At 48.5% G+C, this 13,348-nt stretch overlaps 2 protein-coding genes across 6 annotated transcripts; one reads left to right on the forward strand and one right to left on the reverse strand.

Annotated features, from left to right (window-relative positions):
* The first annotated feature begins 1,899 nt into the window (after positions 1–1,899).
* Positions 1,900–10,357, forward strand: LOC123156263 (protein FAR1-RELATED SEQUENCE 12). 5 transcript variants are annotated; one of them, XM_044574406.1, is made up of 9 exons: positions 1,900–4,548; positions 4,916–4,981; positions 5,077–5,154; positions 5,234–5,305; positions 5,506–5,704; positions 5,989–6,089; positions 6,257–6,324; positions 6,412–6,573; positions 10,134–10,357. In XM_044574406.1, the coding sequence occupies exons 1-5, from the start codon at positions 2,029–2,031 to the stop codon at positions 5,512–5,514; spliced, it is 2,745 nt and encodes a 914-aa protein (XP_044430341.1). In that variant the 5' UTR covers positions 1,900–2,028; the 3' UTR covers positions 5,515–5,704; positions 5,989–6,089; positions 6,257–6,324; positions 6,412–6,573; positions 10,134–10,357. The 5 variants fall into 5 exon arrangements, with proteins under 5 accessions (XP_044430341.1, XP_044430342.1, XP_044430339.1 ...); XM_044574407.1 differs by lacking the exon at positions 10,134–10,357 and adding an exon at positions 8,005–8,186; XM_044574404.1 differs by lacking the exon at positions 10,134–10,357 and having other exon boundaries at positions 6,412–6,746.
* LOC123156265 (phosphatidylinositol 4-phosphate 5-kinase 9) lies at positions 7,905–13,185 on the reverse strand. The gene is made up of 9 exons (XM_044574409.1): positions 12,937–13,185; positions 10,871–12,234; positions 10,228–10,395; positions 9,696–9,861; positions 9,367–9,477; positions 9,024–9,211; positions 8,761–8,921; positions 8,481–8,652; positions 7,905–8,375 (listed from the first exon to the last, which is right to left on the reverse strand). Exons 2-9 carry the CDS (start codon positions 12,154–12,156, stop codon positions 8,093–8,095), a joined length of 2,535 nt encoding a protein of 844 aa, XP_044430344.1. The 5' UTR covers positions 12,157–12,234; positions 12,937–13,185; the 3' UTR covers positions 7,905–8,092.
* Between the last annotated feature and the right edge of the window lie 163 nt (positions 13,186–13,348).

The following is a 13,348-nucleotide window of genomic DNA, read 5'->3' on the forward strand; positions in this document are numbered from 1 at the left end:
ACGCTCACACGTGTGGGCGTTTGCATCTTCCGTTTGTGGTTGCACGAATCTTTGCAAAACCGTGCCTCACGCGGAAGGAAAAAACAGAAAATGTGTTTTTTTTCGTTCCCGAAATGCACGGCCGTGACTCTCGTGAAAGCAAAATCGTGTCTCTCGCGGAAGGAAAAAACAGAAAACGCTTTTTTTTCATTCCCGAAAGGCACGGCCGTGACCCTCGTGGAAGCAAAACTGTGTCTCTCGCGGAAGGAAAAAAAAACAAAAAACGCATTTTTTTTGTTTCCGAAAGGCGTGACTCCCGCAAAAACACAACCTTACCTTTCGCGGAAGCAAAACCGCAACTCTCGTGAAAGAAAAAAAACACGTTTTTTTCGCGCAAAATTTTTTTTGACCCAAAAGCTAAGGAAGACCGATAGAAAACCAAAATGTCGAAAAAACCCGTTTAAAATGCCAAAAATGTGTGCGGAAAAATTAAAAAAATCCGGAGGGAGCGCCCAGAGCGCGGCACATGGTGGGCGACTGAGAGCGCGCCAAGTGGCACTGATCGTTGCGAGGCTCGCGAAGGAGCGCTCGTTAACTAGTTGCTCCCCCTCTTCGGTTGCAAAAAAGAAAATAAAATTAAGTAGGAAATAATAAAACACATGAACAAGAGTATGAAATGCAAACATTTTTTTCCTGAACAAAGAGTATTTCCTATTTCTTGGGTATTTTTGAAAAACGCATGCGAATATGGGATGCAAACAGTTTTTCATGAACAAGAGTGGGAAACTGGAAAATAAACTTTTTTTAACGGGGAAATTAAAACTAAAATGGCATTAAATCAAAAGTTGTGAGGTAGTACATCTTGTAAACAAGACCCTAAGAAAATAGGAAATAACACACCAGTTCCTAAAAGTTCCAAGAGGAAAAAAAAGAAACAATTTGGGTCCAAACTGCTCTCAAGCAATACAAATCTTGTAGGCGCCATTGGGTCGAAATTGCTCCCGTGCAGAACAAATCTTATTGGCTTCAGGCACAAGACCGCTTGGTACAACGAGACCACCACGGCAAGCCATGGGACTCCACCCTATAACAACACCGCGTCCCCTTTGGCACTCACAAGTCCAACAAAAAGAACGATGGCTCGTCAGAGAAAGCCGACAACCTATTAGTGTCGTAGCCCTTCCAGACAGTGACAAAGACAGGCCTAGGGCAGCTAGGGATATAACCTATAGCCCCAGGCCTAATAACAACTTCCCTTGTAATCCCTTCATACAAAGTATACAAAATCATAGAAGTTTATCACTCAACATAGCACGCGTAACCTGCTTCCAACTCCGCCACTGCTTCCAGATACCCCACCAATGAAGCTCAGGACCCTGCATCATCTGTGGCATTGGTTGCTTCTTCTCCAACATAAACATGTATACCGCAACAGAAGTCAAGGATCGGCAGAGCTAGCTTGCGATGACTGGGGCTAATGGAAAAATATGAACTCTTGAAAGGGTAAAAGTCTGTATTTTCTTCAATCTATGTAGCTACAAAAAAAAATTCTTCGAAGAATCCTAAGATTGGGGAGGGGGGGGGGGCATGGCTCCCTTGGCCTCAACATAGCTCCGCCACTGTCAAGGATCCTCTATCTGAATTACAAAACAACTCCACCTCGCCGGAAGCTAGGATCCAAGGAGGCAAGAGAACAATAAAGCATGCAGCTGTTGAATCTTGCCACACAGTCTCTCCACCACCACGGTGATCAATATTGACGTGCCTATTCACCGCGCGAGCTTATTACAGAACGAGTTGTCACTTTTGATATTTTTGTTCAAATAACAATTAAGGTGAAACAGGGTCAGCAACAACGAATCACCGCGAGAGGAGGGGGAGGGAGGGAGGGGAGGGGAATGAGAAGCTCAATGCAAACATGCACTTACAACCAGCAAACAAGCAGATCGCTTAGTACGTCTTCCTCGGGGGAAGGCGTATTTTCTCTTCCCTTTCACACAGACCGCACCACGCCGCCCGTCCTCTCCGTTCCCCTTTCCCTCGCCGGCGATGAGCTCCCCCGCCGACTCCGGCCACCTCCCGGCCCCCGCGCCTCCGCCGCATCACCCTCTTCCCCCCTCCGTCCCAGCACCAGCACCAGCACCATGCCCGACCCCAGCCACTCACGCCGCCTCCCCGCCAAAACCTAAATCCCCAATCGCCGCCACCACCGCTCCGCCGCCAAATGCCTCGGCCGCCTTCTCCGGAAGCTCCCCCGCGCAGACCACCAGCACCGCCGCGGAGGACCACCAAAGCCCGCCCTCCGGCGGCGCCTCCACCAGCGCGGCCATTGCGGCCGCGGCCGCCTCGGCGCGGCCGGAGGACTGCACGCCGCGGATGGACATGGAGTTCGAGACGGAGCTGCAGGCGTACGACCTCTACCGCCTCTACGCCTTCAAGCTCGGCTTCAACGTCCGCCGCCGCTACACCAACCGCAGCAAGACCTCCGGCGAGGTCACCTCCTGCAAGTTCGCCTGCTCCCGCGAGGGGTTCAAGGACCACAAGACCGCCACCGCAACCGCCGGCACAGCTAAGCTCCCCCGCGCCGCGGCCAGGCTCTCCCGTGCCGCCGCCGCCGCCATCCCCGCGCCGGACGGCAGGACCGGCTGCAACGCGCACCTCACCCTCCGCCGCACCAAGGCCGGCGGCAGGTTCCAGGTCTCCGCCTTCCAGCCGCGCCACAACCACCCGCTCTTCGCCGCTCCCCGCGGCCCGCCCAGCCCCTTCCACTCGCCGCCGGATGCCGCTGCCGCCGTCGTTCCGCCGCGGGATTTCATTGACGACGATGCAGCAGCGGGGGCGGCATGGGCCGAGGGAGAAGGGCCCCTGCGCACCAGGCGGCAGTGGGAGATCAAGTACGGGGAGGCGGCCGCCCTGCTGAACCACCTCCAGCGGCAGTCGCTGGCCGACCCGGGGTTCCACCACGCCGTGCAGCTCGACGTCGAGGACAAGGTGGCCAACGTCTTCTGGGTCGACGCCAAGATGGTCGCCGACTACGCCCACTTCGGCGATGCCGTCGCCTTCAACGTCGTGTCCAGGAACAGCAGCAGCCTCCGCCACCTTGCCTCGTTCGTCGGTTGCAACAGCTTTGGCGAGCCCGTTGTCTTCGGGCTGGCGCTCATGTACGACGAGACCTGCGAGTCGTTCCGGTGGCTGTTCCAGACGTTCCTGCAAGCCATGTCTGGGCGAGCACCCAAGACCTTCATTTCGCATCAGGACACGGTGATAGCAGAGGCCCTGTCCTTGGCGATGCCTGGCACGACGACGGCTCATGCCATATGCGCGTGGCACATAAAGCATGTTGCAAAGGGGAACATACGTCAGCTTTCTAAAGGCGATGCCAGTTTCATCGAGGAGTTCAAGGCGTGCGTCGACGGAGAGTATGACGAGGAGTCGGGATTTCTCGCCGCATGGGATGCTATGATCAGCAAGTACGAGCTTCGTGACAACCCGTGGTTGCAGAGGTTGTTTGAGGAGAAACACAAGTGGGCTAGGCCCTACGCGAAAGGGGTCTTCTCGGCCGGGATGGAAGGCACACGGTTGAACGAGCGCCTGAATTCTGAGTTGCGCAGTCATCTGAGAGCAGAGGTGGACATTGCTCTGTTTTTGAGGCATCTTCAGAAAGTGATCGGCGACAGGCGGCACAGAGAGTTGGAGATGGAATATGGTTCAAGGTTGATGATGCCCTACCTCAAAATCAGAGCTCCTGTTCTGACACAGGCTTCCGAGGTCTATACCAGCGTGATCTTTCAGCTTTTCCAAGAGGAATACGAGGAGTTCCAGTCAGCTTACATCGTGAGCCGTGATGAAAGCGGCCCGTGTCGGGAGTATGTCGTCTCGCTTGTGGAGAAGGAGGACCGGCGGTACACGGTTTATGGGAACCCTACGGAGCAGACTGTCGCATGCTCGTGCGGCAAGTTTGAGATGATTGGCTTCTTGTGCAGCCATGCTCTCAAGATTCTAGATGTTATGGACATAAAGTATATACCAGAGAGATACATCATCAAGCGCTGGACCAAACATGCAAGGCGTTTGACCTCCTCTTCACCGGAGGTTCCTGTTCCTGGGCAAGCCGTTCAAGCAGAGGAATCATTGGAGATTTCTTCTAATCGCTACCAGCACTTGTGCCCAAAGTATGTCAGGCTTGTTGGCCGTGCATCAGAATGTGAGGAGTCCAGCAGAGTACTAGACCAACTCTGGGGAGAACTTGGCGACAAGGTTGAGCAAATCCTGCAGAAACAAACCAGCATTAGCAGCGCACCTGTGACACTACAGCCTGATGTTCAGAATCTTAAGATGGCCTTGTCTTCCATCACGAATGGCACTGAATCAGAAAATGTTCTGGACATATCAAGCAGGGCAGCAGCAAAAACAGTAGTAAAGAAGAAAGTCCAGAAAAACAAAAACCGTCAGAGAAATTGCATTGAAAACGGTCCGACAAAGAAGCAGAAAGTGCACTCAGAAGAACCTGCAGTAGTGCAGTATGGTTTGGTAGATGGTTCTGCCCAGTCTGCAAATGCTATGTTTCAGGTAATCTTGCTATTTTCTTCATTGAGGTTGAGGTATCTGTATCCATTTTAACCATGCAAATTTGAAATGTATGCCTTATGTTATGTTAATTAAACTAATTGCCTAATTGGGATCCATCATGTATTACATTTATTGGCCGAATGCATCGTATTATATGAAGTTCTCTGCTGTCCTAGGATTCTCTAAGAAATACAAGATTCTCAGCAGAGCAACTGTACATCATAAATTTATAGTCAAGTACTTGATGAAAATTAGGTGTACCAGGCCTAAGAATCTCAGTTTCCAGCCTTTTGCGTTTATTTCATCTCATACTGTGAATGTTAGTGCCTCTTAGTGCAACCAGTATTCTAACATTTGCAACACGCAGGGCTTGGAGGCTCCTCCTAACATGTCCAAAATGGGTAGCCAAACTCCAACCTATATACCTTACATGGTATGAATTTATGATCTCTGAAGTGCCTCCCTAGAATATTTGTGATATTTTTGGTCATGTTGTATGAAATATTTACCTACTCCTCTTTGATCCAGGGGACTGACTTCTCAAACTCTATGGGGACAATCAACTATCAAGGGATGCATCCTGGCGCAAGTCTGGGGTTCACTCTGGTATTAAGACCACTTTGGATTAAACACTTTACATATGTTTCTGGCCAGTGTAATAATCATTAAAATTTTACTCCTGCAGTTACCTTCTCAGGAACTAGGCTTTGTCCCCTGTCACGCTTCTCAGGCGTCAACTGACAGCCAGCACAGCCAGGTAAGATGTTAGCACAATACGTCTAAAATAAATTATAAACTGATATGCAGTTACCTCTTTACCCTGCTATGTTTCTTTCTTTCCTTTGTGTAAAGGTTTATTGTATTCTGTATTTTTTAATTGTGTCGCCACTTTCTCCAACAATGCGCTCTTAGGCCCAAGATCAGCTGAGTTCACTAATCTGCATTCTTCATCTGCAGGCCTTGTAGAAACCAATGACTACTTGAAAGGCCTTGTAGAAATCAATGTCTACTTGAAGGCTCTCTCTTTGGAGCACAATCAATGGGAATGACCGAATGAGAAGTCGTATATGGCAATGGGAAGCTATATACGGAGCACAATCAATGGGATTGAAGGCTTCTTATGATGTCCATAACTGTATATGGCAATGAGTAACTGGTATGTCCAGTAAAGCATTTCAGTTGCTACTGTGGTCACTCTCAACCTGGGCGCTTTTGTATTTATTTTAGTTTGCAAGTTGGTACTTGTTGTCCATATGCTGAGTGCATTTAACCAGTGGTGTGGTTCAGTTGTGAAACCATCCTTTTATTTAGTTTTTGGGTATGAATTGTGGAAGAGTACTGATATGATCTGTTTCACCAATTCCAACTTTTTTTCTTTTGAATTTCTTCATCTTAATACACCCATGAGGTCACTCACCTGATAACAATTTTGTTAAACAGTCTTTTACTACTGCAATGGCGGATGCGCTCCTGTTTGGACTTGGTAGTGCTGGGAGGTGGTACGGCATAGATGGTTTACTCAAAAGATACACACGATTTTGGTAGAGTTTGTGCCATTTGTATCATGCCTGTGCATTACTATACTAAGTTACAGTGAGAACCTGGGAAGAGTCTAGTGTTCCTTCTGAGCATGTAGCTTTCCTCTTGCTGTCAAGATATATCATTGTATATTTTTGTCTGATTGTCCAAAATGCCTTCCTGTGCGCAGGTTAGTGGTGTGTGGATTAAGATTTCAGCCAGGGGTGTCTTTGACTTAATAGCTGGGGCATGCGACAGGTACTCTACATATGCTTTTGAAATCTTTGCCCGTCGATGATTCAGTTGTGAAATCTCTTTACTGGATGTTTGTAAAATTGGTCACAGGAAAGTGTGACCGCTTGGACATGAGAAGCAATCCGTGATGCCGAGGATCTTGTAGATGATTTCAGCTGGTTGAGATGATGGATGGATGCATCTTTCTGGATGGAGAATAGGTGAAGTTGGATGAGGTTTGGAGATGGCGTGTAACCTACGTACACATGGATGGTATGCTCGTCATCTTTCATGCATCTTGTATGCGGAAAAAGCTCTCTGGTGTATGTATGTAGTGGTAGACTGGTAGTAGTATGCAATGCATGATAGAAAAGTAGAAAGCAGAGTTCAAACCGAATAAGCTTTATTTCATCTTACTTATCAATACAGTATGATGGCAACAATCATTAACATGCATCTCAGGATGGCGTAGTCACCAACCATGTTTATTCCTCTCTGTTACCGTCTTTAAATTTCTGTTTATAAACAGTGGTAATAACTGCTATATATGATGCTCAGTGGCCATGCTCGCCGCCATAGCCACCTCCACTGCCATAACCATAGCCTCCGCCGCTTCCATGCCCAAAACCACCACTGCCGCCGCCACCACCACCTCCCCCTCCACCGCCGCCTCCTCCACCGCCACCGTTCATGCCACCTCCTGAACCATAGCCTTCTCCATACCCAGACCCATAGCCACCTCCACTGCCATAGCCGGATCCACCACCGCCTCCTCCTCCACTACCTCCCCCACCACCTTGACCGCCAGCACCGTAACCCGAGCCATAACCACTGCCGTAACCGGAGCCGTACCCTGAGCCCATGCCACCACTTCCTCCACCACCACCGCCGCCATGGCCACCGCCACCACCACCACCGATGCCGCCTCCAGAGCCATATCCAGCACCATAGCCTGAACCGTAGCCATAACCATGACCGCCGCTTCCACCGCCTTCTCCTCCACCTCCACCACCACCGTAGCCACCTCCTCCAACGCCAATGCCGGTTACAGTGACCGGGGCCCTTGCGGCGGCAATGAGGTGGGTGCCGGTGACCAGGACCAGGAGAGCAGCGAGAGCCAGAGCCTGCTTGCTGGTGGTGGCCATTGTGACTATGTTCTGCTGTTGTGTTCGGCTTGGGATCGATGTCGATACAATTTATAGGCGAGTCGGGGAGTGGTGACTTCCATTGGCATTTGACACGTACAATTGATATGAGATATCAATCATCGGTTCATGTCATCATCTCACCTAATTAACACCACTAGCTAAGCTCCTGTTCATCACAACAAAAAGGAGCCAGTAGATAAGCCAATAGCAGATGACAGATGTATGGATGGGTTTGGGTAACAGACACGTGTCATATCTATATGTGATGTGTAGTAGTATAGTGGGGTGGTTGGTCATCTCAACATGGCAGAAAACCCAAACCACATCCATGCATAAGCATAATGGAGCACTCACCACTCACTGCTGATGACTAGTTTTGTCAATGCTGCTTTTTGACAAAATACACACACTGCTTTCGCTTCCAACCATCTCAAACCACACACATGAACAGCAATGTAGCAAGCACAACACATTTCCTTTTGATCTTTCTGTTACATCTTTTCTTGCTGGGGACATTTCCTTATTCATCTCAAACTTTCTGTTATATTGTGAACAGCAATATAGCAAGCAGAGCACATTTCCTTGGACCTTTCTGTTACATTTTTTCCTGCTGGGGAGAAGGAAGGAAAGATGAATGAATGAATTTATTGGTTTGGTGAGTTTTCCGGGAAGACGGTGCGGATGAAGTTGAGGAAGCGCTCCGAGTAGAACCGGGGCTCGACCACGGATATCGACTGGGGGTTATACTTGACGGACTTGTAGGCGTGCTCCACCTTCTTCCTCATGCTGTACTCCTGCAGGATGTCGATGATCCCGATGTAGAGCACCACGTCGTACACCTGACGGAGCGGTTTGCCGCCATCTTCCTCTTGTTTCTCTTGTTTCTCTGCTCTCGCTGGCATGTTCACTCCTAGCTGGATCTGAAGCCTGTCCAGTTTGACAACAAATTCTTCAGTTAATCTCAGATCATAGGTTAGCATTGGAAGCAAATGAGGATTGACAAACAGTAACAGAATAAATTGATTGATCAACCTTGCTGTGCCTGGAAGCAGGAGATCCACTTCCTCGTAACAAGCGGACGACGACCGCAGGCGGCTCCCCCTTATGTGAGGGCCGACAGCAACTCTACCATCTTGGTTGCTGCCTCGCTGCACCAGAACCAGCCCTTCACGGTAGTTATAGGCGGAATCATCCTCCATGGCATCTGCATCACCGTCGTCATCAAACAAGCAAAAATTTGGCATTCCAAATGGGTTCATTGGACAACTTATTACTCAAAGGAATGGAGATACTACTTTTTCATGCTTACAACCTTGCTCCGAAAGAACGGCTAGTTTGTTGTCTTGCAAGATGGTTTCAGGCAACGACCCTCCTCTTACAAGGCTTTGGCGAGCCCGGTAGTGGAAACCGAGAAGCAGGCTGTAGTCCATTATGCCCTGATTCTTGAGAAATTCGCTGTCGATCTCAATCTGCCTACACATAATAATAGCAAGAGAACATAATGGACTGTCACACGGAAAACTCGCTGTCATGAGGATAAGCTGCTTTTTTTCAGGTCAGAGAGAAGATGCTTACTTAAGCAAAGCATCCCGCCAAGAAGGCTCGAGATAGAATGAGTAGTTGAGATCCAGGTCTTTGAGCGTCGTGTTCTCGTCGATTTTAACCTTGTCGGTAGATCTGCCTAAGGATGAACCTTTCAGATCGAATCTTCGATGGATTCTAAGTTGTGTGCAGAACATGTTGCCCATCACTACAAATCTGAACTGCAGATTCAAACAATAAAACCAACAGTTAAATATCAACTAAAATAGAATTATCAGATATGACAAATAATATATCCTTTTTCATGGCTGAAGCTTTTCACAATAGAATTATCTGTAACCCTTTTAATTGAGCAACAACAGTCTACTGTCACTACCTTTTGGCCACTGGAAGGTTTCACCCGGTGGAGGCCAAAGAATTTAGTCACGAGTGTGTTATCATAAGTATGGACATGGCGGTAATAGTCTCGAAGCATACGCAAAAGAACCTGCAAGAAAATATCATGTCAGGAAAAACCAAAGTTGCACATAAACAAATGAACTTAGGGACAGCTTTGATTCAATATGGACAGCATTTTCTTAGTGTTAGGCCAGATAATTGAAAACATGAGATTCTTATCAAGTTACCAACACATATTATTGTCAGTTAGCATGAATAGTTGCACTGCTTATCATAAAATCATCATTGAATAGAAACAGCAGAAACCTGCACTTCAGATTTGCGAAGAGTCTTGATCATGAAGCGGTCGTCTTGCGATAAGAAAAACATACTTCCACTCTTTCCAGGAGACGACAGCTCCCGAAGTGCGTCACTTCCAGAAATGGAAATCATGTAATCGGCTGTATCAAGCTTGAACATCTCCCTCAAATTTCTGCAATATCATACACTAACCAGAAATCAGTCCTGTTATTATGTTCTAAAGTACTAGAAGACAGTATTGAGTATTTCTCAGAAAAAACAAAACAGTACCTGAAGTCGTAAACAGGGTAACAGATTCAGAGTTTATAAGGAATCAATAGTATCATAGAAGAAAAGATTCAGGGAGACTGCAGCAGCTTAATATACCTAATTAAGCTGTTGAACTTTCCAAGTTCCTTCATGATATAATTATGTTTCTATTCTTACTTGTCATGCTACGTGTAGGGCTGTGCGTATCGATAGGAGAGTACATACTTGGTTCGACTAACCTGAAGTATACTGCTCTTCAAAGTAGAAGTGGGACAGAAGCAGAACAAACCTGAAGACCACCGGACAGTAGTCCTTCCACTTAAAATCGACGGCACGGTGCGCAGGGGTAAGCCGTGTTCCTTTCGTGGGGAAGTTCATCCAGAAACTAGCTTTGGGGCCGAAATCAGAGGCTTGCACCTCACGCCTCTGAATTGGCGTAATCTTCCCAACCGTGTACCTGAGTAGTACAATCACATATATAACGACCTTTTACCGACCATGAGAAAACAACTTAGTAAGGTATTTTCAACAAGACACTCTGTTGGGTGTCGGTAAAAGGAGAAAGGAACAATTTGCTGCCAGTTTCTATCTATCTATAGCATAGTGGCACCTTTTAACTTGAGGGCATGAAAAGCGGCCATCTTTCCATGACTCGGAAAATTCAGAGCTACTTCGGTGAATGAAAGTAGATGAACAAGTTTGGTGCTCTTATATATATATATATATGGGTATGGTATGTTGGCAACTTGCTACATGTATGTCACAATCCTCTGTTTAAATAAATAGAGGCAATGGACAATATATGAACTGATATCAGAACATTCCATATATAAGTACAATGGGACAACTATAGAACTAACAATGCAGAGAAGGAATTAAGCTGCTGAAAATTCAGATTATGCAGATGGCTTGAAATATATATGCATTATTACCTGATTCCAAGCTGCAGGCAGAGCATCAGATCATAGCTCCTGTGCCCTTTGATGATCATCTCCCCGGGCCTTTTGACATCCTTGGCCGCCCTGCTCTGCCGACGGCTCAGTTTCTTGGACGAGTCGAGGCAGCTCCTGTTCAGCACGACCTCGCTGATGAGAACGCCCTGCGCGTACTCCCTTTCGAGTATCGGGAGGCTAGAACAACCAGCCATGTTTTCGTCACTACGGCCTTGTGTTTGTGTTTCAGAACCGGCACCGGTTGGCTCATGAACGCCGATGATCTTGTCGATGGCCACTCCGATGCTCCAGCGCCTCTGCAGAGACGGCTTCTTCACCGGAGGCCGCTCGAAGCTCAGGTTTCTCAGGGACAACATCTTAGCACCTGCTGGTGCAGCAGCAGGCTCTTGATCTGTGTCGGCCTTCGCATCGAGGGAAGAAGAGGAGGTGTCATTTGTTGACATGTCATCAGGCAGCACGCCCCTGTTCCTGAGATCGTCGATGTAGAGCTGGTGGGCCGCGGGAACCCTGCAATTCTTAGGATAGAAGGTGCCTTTTCCGTCCTTGAACCCCCTGGTCCACGTCCCGAGGTAGCTCCCGCCGTCCTCCCAGGTGTAGAGCCCGTAGCCGTGCATGGCGCCGTCGAGCCAGTTCCCCTGAAACGAGTCGCCGGTGGCGCTCCATGTGAGCACCCCTTTGCCGAACATGGTGCCGTTCCTCATGGTGCCGGCGTAGGTGTTGCCGTTGGCCCAGGTGTACCTGCAGCCATGGCCCTCCATGTGGCCCTGGACCCAGGAGCCCTCGAATGCGTCCCCGTTGGGGTACGTCTGGCGCCCGTGGCCGTGCTTGCGGTCCAGCTTCCACTGCCCCTTGTAGGTATAGGATGATGATGATGATGATGATGAGGAGGAGGAGGAGCTGGTGGTGCAGGGGCCGGCGGCGATGTATGTGCCCTGGCCGTCCATGAACCCGGCGGAGTAGTCGCCCTCGTAGACGGCGCCGGATGGCCAGAGCGTCCTCCCGTGGCCGTGCCTCGCGCCTCTCCTCCAGCCGCCCTCGTACACGCAGCAGCTGCCGCCGGCCCAGACGTAGCGGCCCGTGCCCTCGGGCACCTGCAGCTGTGAATGTGATGATGATAGCGTGCCGGAGTAGACGTCGCCATTGGGCAGCGTGATCTCTCTCGCCCTGAGCCCTGCTGCTTCTGATGCTGAGTTTGGTCTGAAGAAGCTGGGAGGAGCAGCAGCTGCTGCTGGCGTTGTTGGCTCAAGGTGGTGGTTGCTGGCCATGCTTGCATACTACTAGTGGAGTAGTGGTGCCTAGGTAGCGGGTAGTATGATGGGTGCTCTCATCTCATGTCCTGTCCTCTACATAAATGAAGTTGAATCAAGCCAAAAATGAGCACTAGAACCGAAACAGGAGCGAGCAGAGGATACATACATGAGCGAGCAGTTTGCATACAAGACAAGACAATAGGAGAGAAGAGAAGAAAGACAGAGCAGCCTGTGAGGGCGATGTGGATGAAATCAGGAGATGCATACATGAGTGAATCAAGAATGAGCATTGTTTTGTTTTGTTTTGTTTTGTTTTGTTGCAAGTGAAAGAAAGAAAGAAAGAAAGAAAGAAAGAGTTTGCATACAGATAGAGGAGAAGAAATGAAGAATGAGCTGCAGCGATCCATGGTGGTGGATAAAATCAAGTGACAGCGGATACAACAAGGTTCTGATGAGGTACGTATAAAATCAGGTGGCAGTGCTAATTCATTCATTTGATTCGTTCACCAGGAAACTTATTAGTGTAAGAAAAATAGGAATGCTGCTTTGCTGAATGAGGAGTAGAGCACACTGTAGGTACTGCAACCAATGTATATACTAGTAATAAACTAAGGGGGATCAGCACACAATCACAATCCTGATGTGCACTAGATTAGATTAGATTAGATTAGATTAGATTGGAGATGGAACATGGTAGGATTGTAGGTAGGTAGGTGAAGATGTTGAGCGAGGAAACAATCCATTCGTACAAGCAAAGCAAGAGAAGAAAACAAGTGGAATGAAGATGAAACGTACCTACTCCTACAATGCGAGGGAGGTACCGTTGAGGAGGAAGCCTTCTTCCTTGCTTCCTCCTCTCCTCTCCTCTGCTCTCCTGTTATATATGCGGTGCGGTCGTATGTAGCATAGGCCAATGATGAATGAGTGGGCTGGCAAGGGAGGTCGCCTTCTTCCTTGCTTCCTTCCTTCCTTACAGATGAGATGACCTCCCTCGCCACCGTCTCGAGGAGGAGGAGGAGGAGGAAGAAGAAGGAGGAGGAACAAAATCTTTTCTTGTTACCAAATTTATTATTTATATATTACGCTACCTTTGTTTCAACTAAAACACTTTAATTTTTCAAGTGAGGGAGGGCGGGAGTATTATTAAAGCAGCAGCGACTGCTCCAGTCTCCATCCATGGATCCATCTGCACATGCACATGCCCAAA

Source organism: Triticum aestivum, chromosome 7B, assembly GCF_018294505.1.
Source record: "Triticum aestivum cultivar Chinese Spring chromosome 7B, IWGSC CS RefSeq v2.1, whole genome shotgun sequence".
Taxonomy (NCBI): Eukaryota; Viridiplantae; Streptophyta; class Magnoliopsida; order Poales; family Poaceae; genus Triticum; species Triticum aestivum.

What these genes read in the sequence shown, in the direction of transcription:
- LOC123156263 (XM_044574406.1), top strand. Translation starts at nt 2,029, where the DNA reads ATGAGCTCCCCCGCCGACTCCGGCCACCTCCCGGCCCCCGCGCCTCCG. An exon ending in CAACCTATATACCTTACATG is followed by an intron (nt 4,982 to 5,076) that starts GTATGAATTTAT and finishes TCTTTGATCCAG; the next exon opens with GGGACTGACTTCTCAAACTC. An exon ending in CAAGTCTGGGGTTCACTCTG is followed by an intron (nt 5,155 to 5,233) that starts GTATTAAGACCA and finishes TTACTCCTGCAG; the next exon opens with TTACCTTCTCAGGAACTAGG.
- LOC123156265 (XM_044574409.1), bottom strand. Translation starts at nt 12,156, where the DNA reads ATGGCCAGCAACCACCACCTTGAGCCAACAACGCCAGCAGCAGCTGCT. An exon ending in TTCGCAAATCTGAAGTGCAG is followed by an intron (nt 9,478 to 9,695) that starts GTTTCTGCTGTT and finishes ATTTTCTTGCAG; the next exon opens with GTTCTTTTGCGTATGCTTCG. An exon ending in CTGCTTCCAGGCACAGCAAG is followed by an intron (nt 8,376 to 8,480) that starts GTTGATCAATCA and finishes CAAACTGGACAG; the next exon opens with GCTTCAGATCCAGCTAGGAG.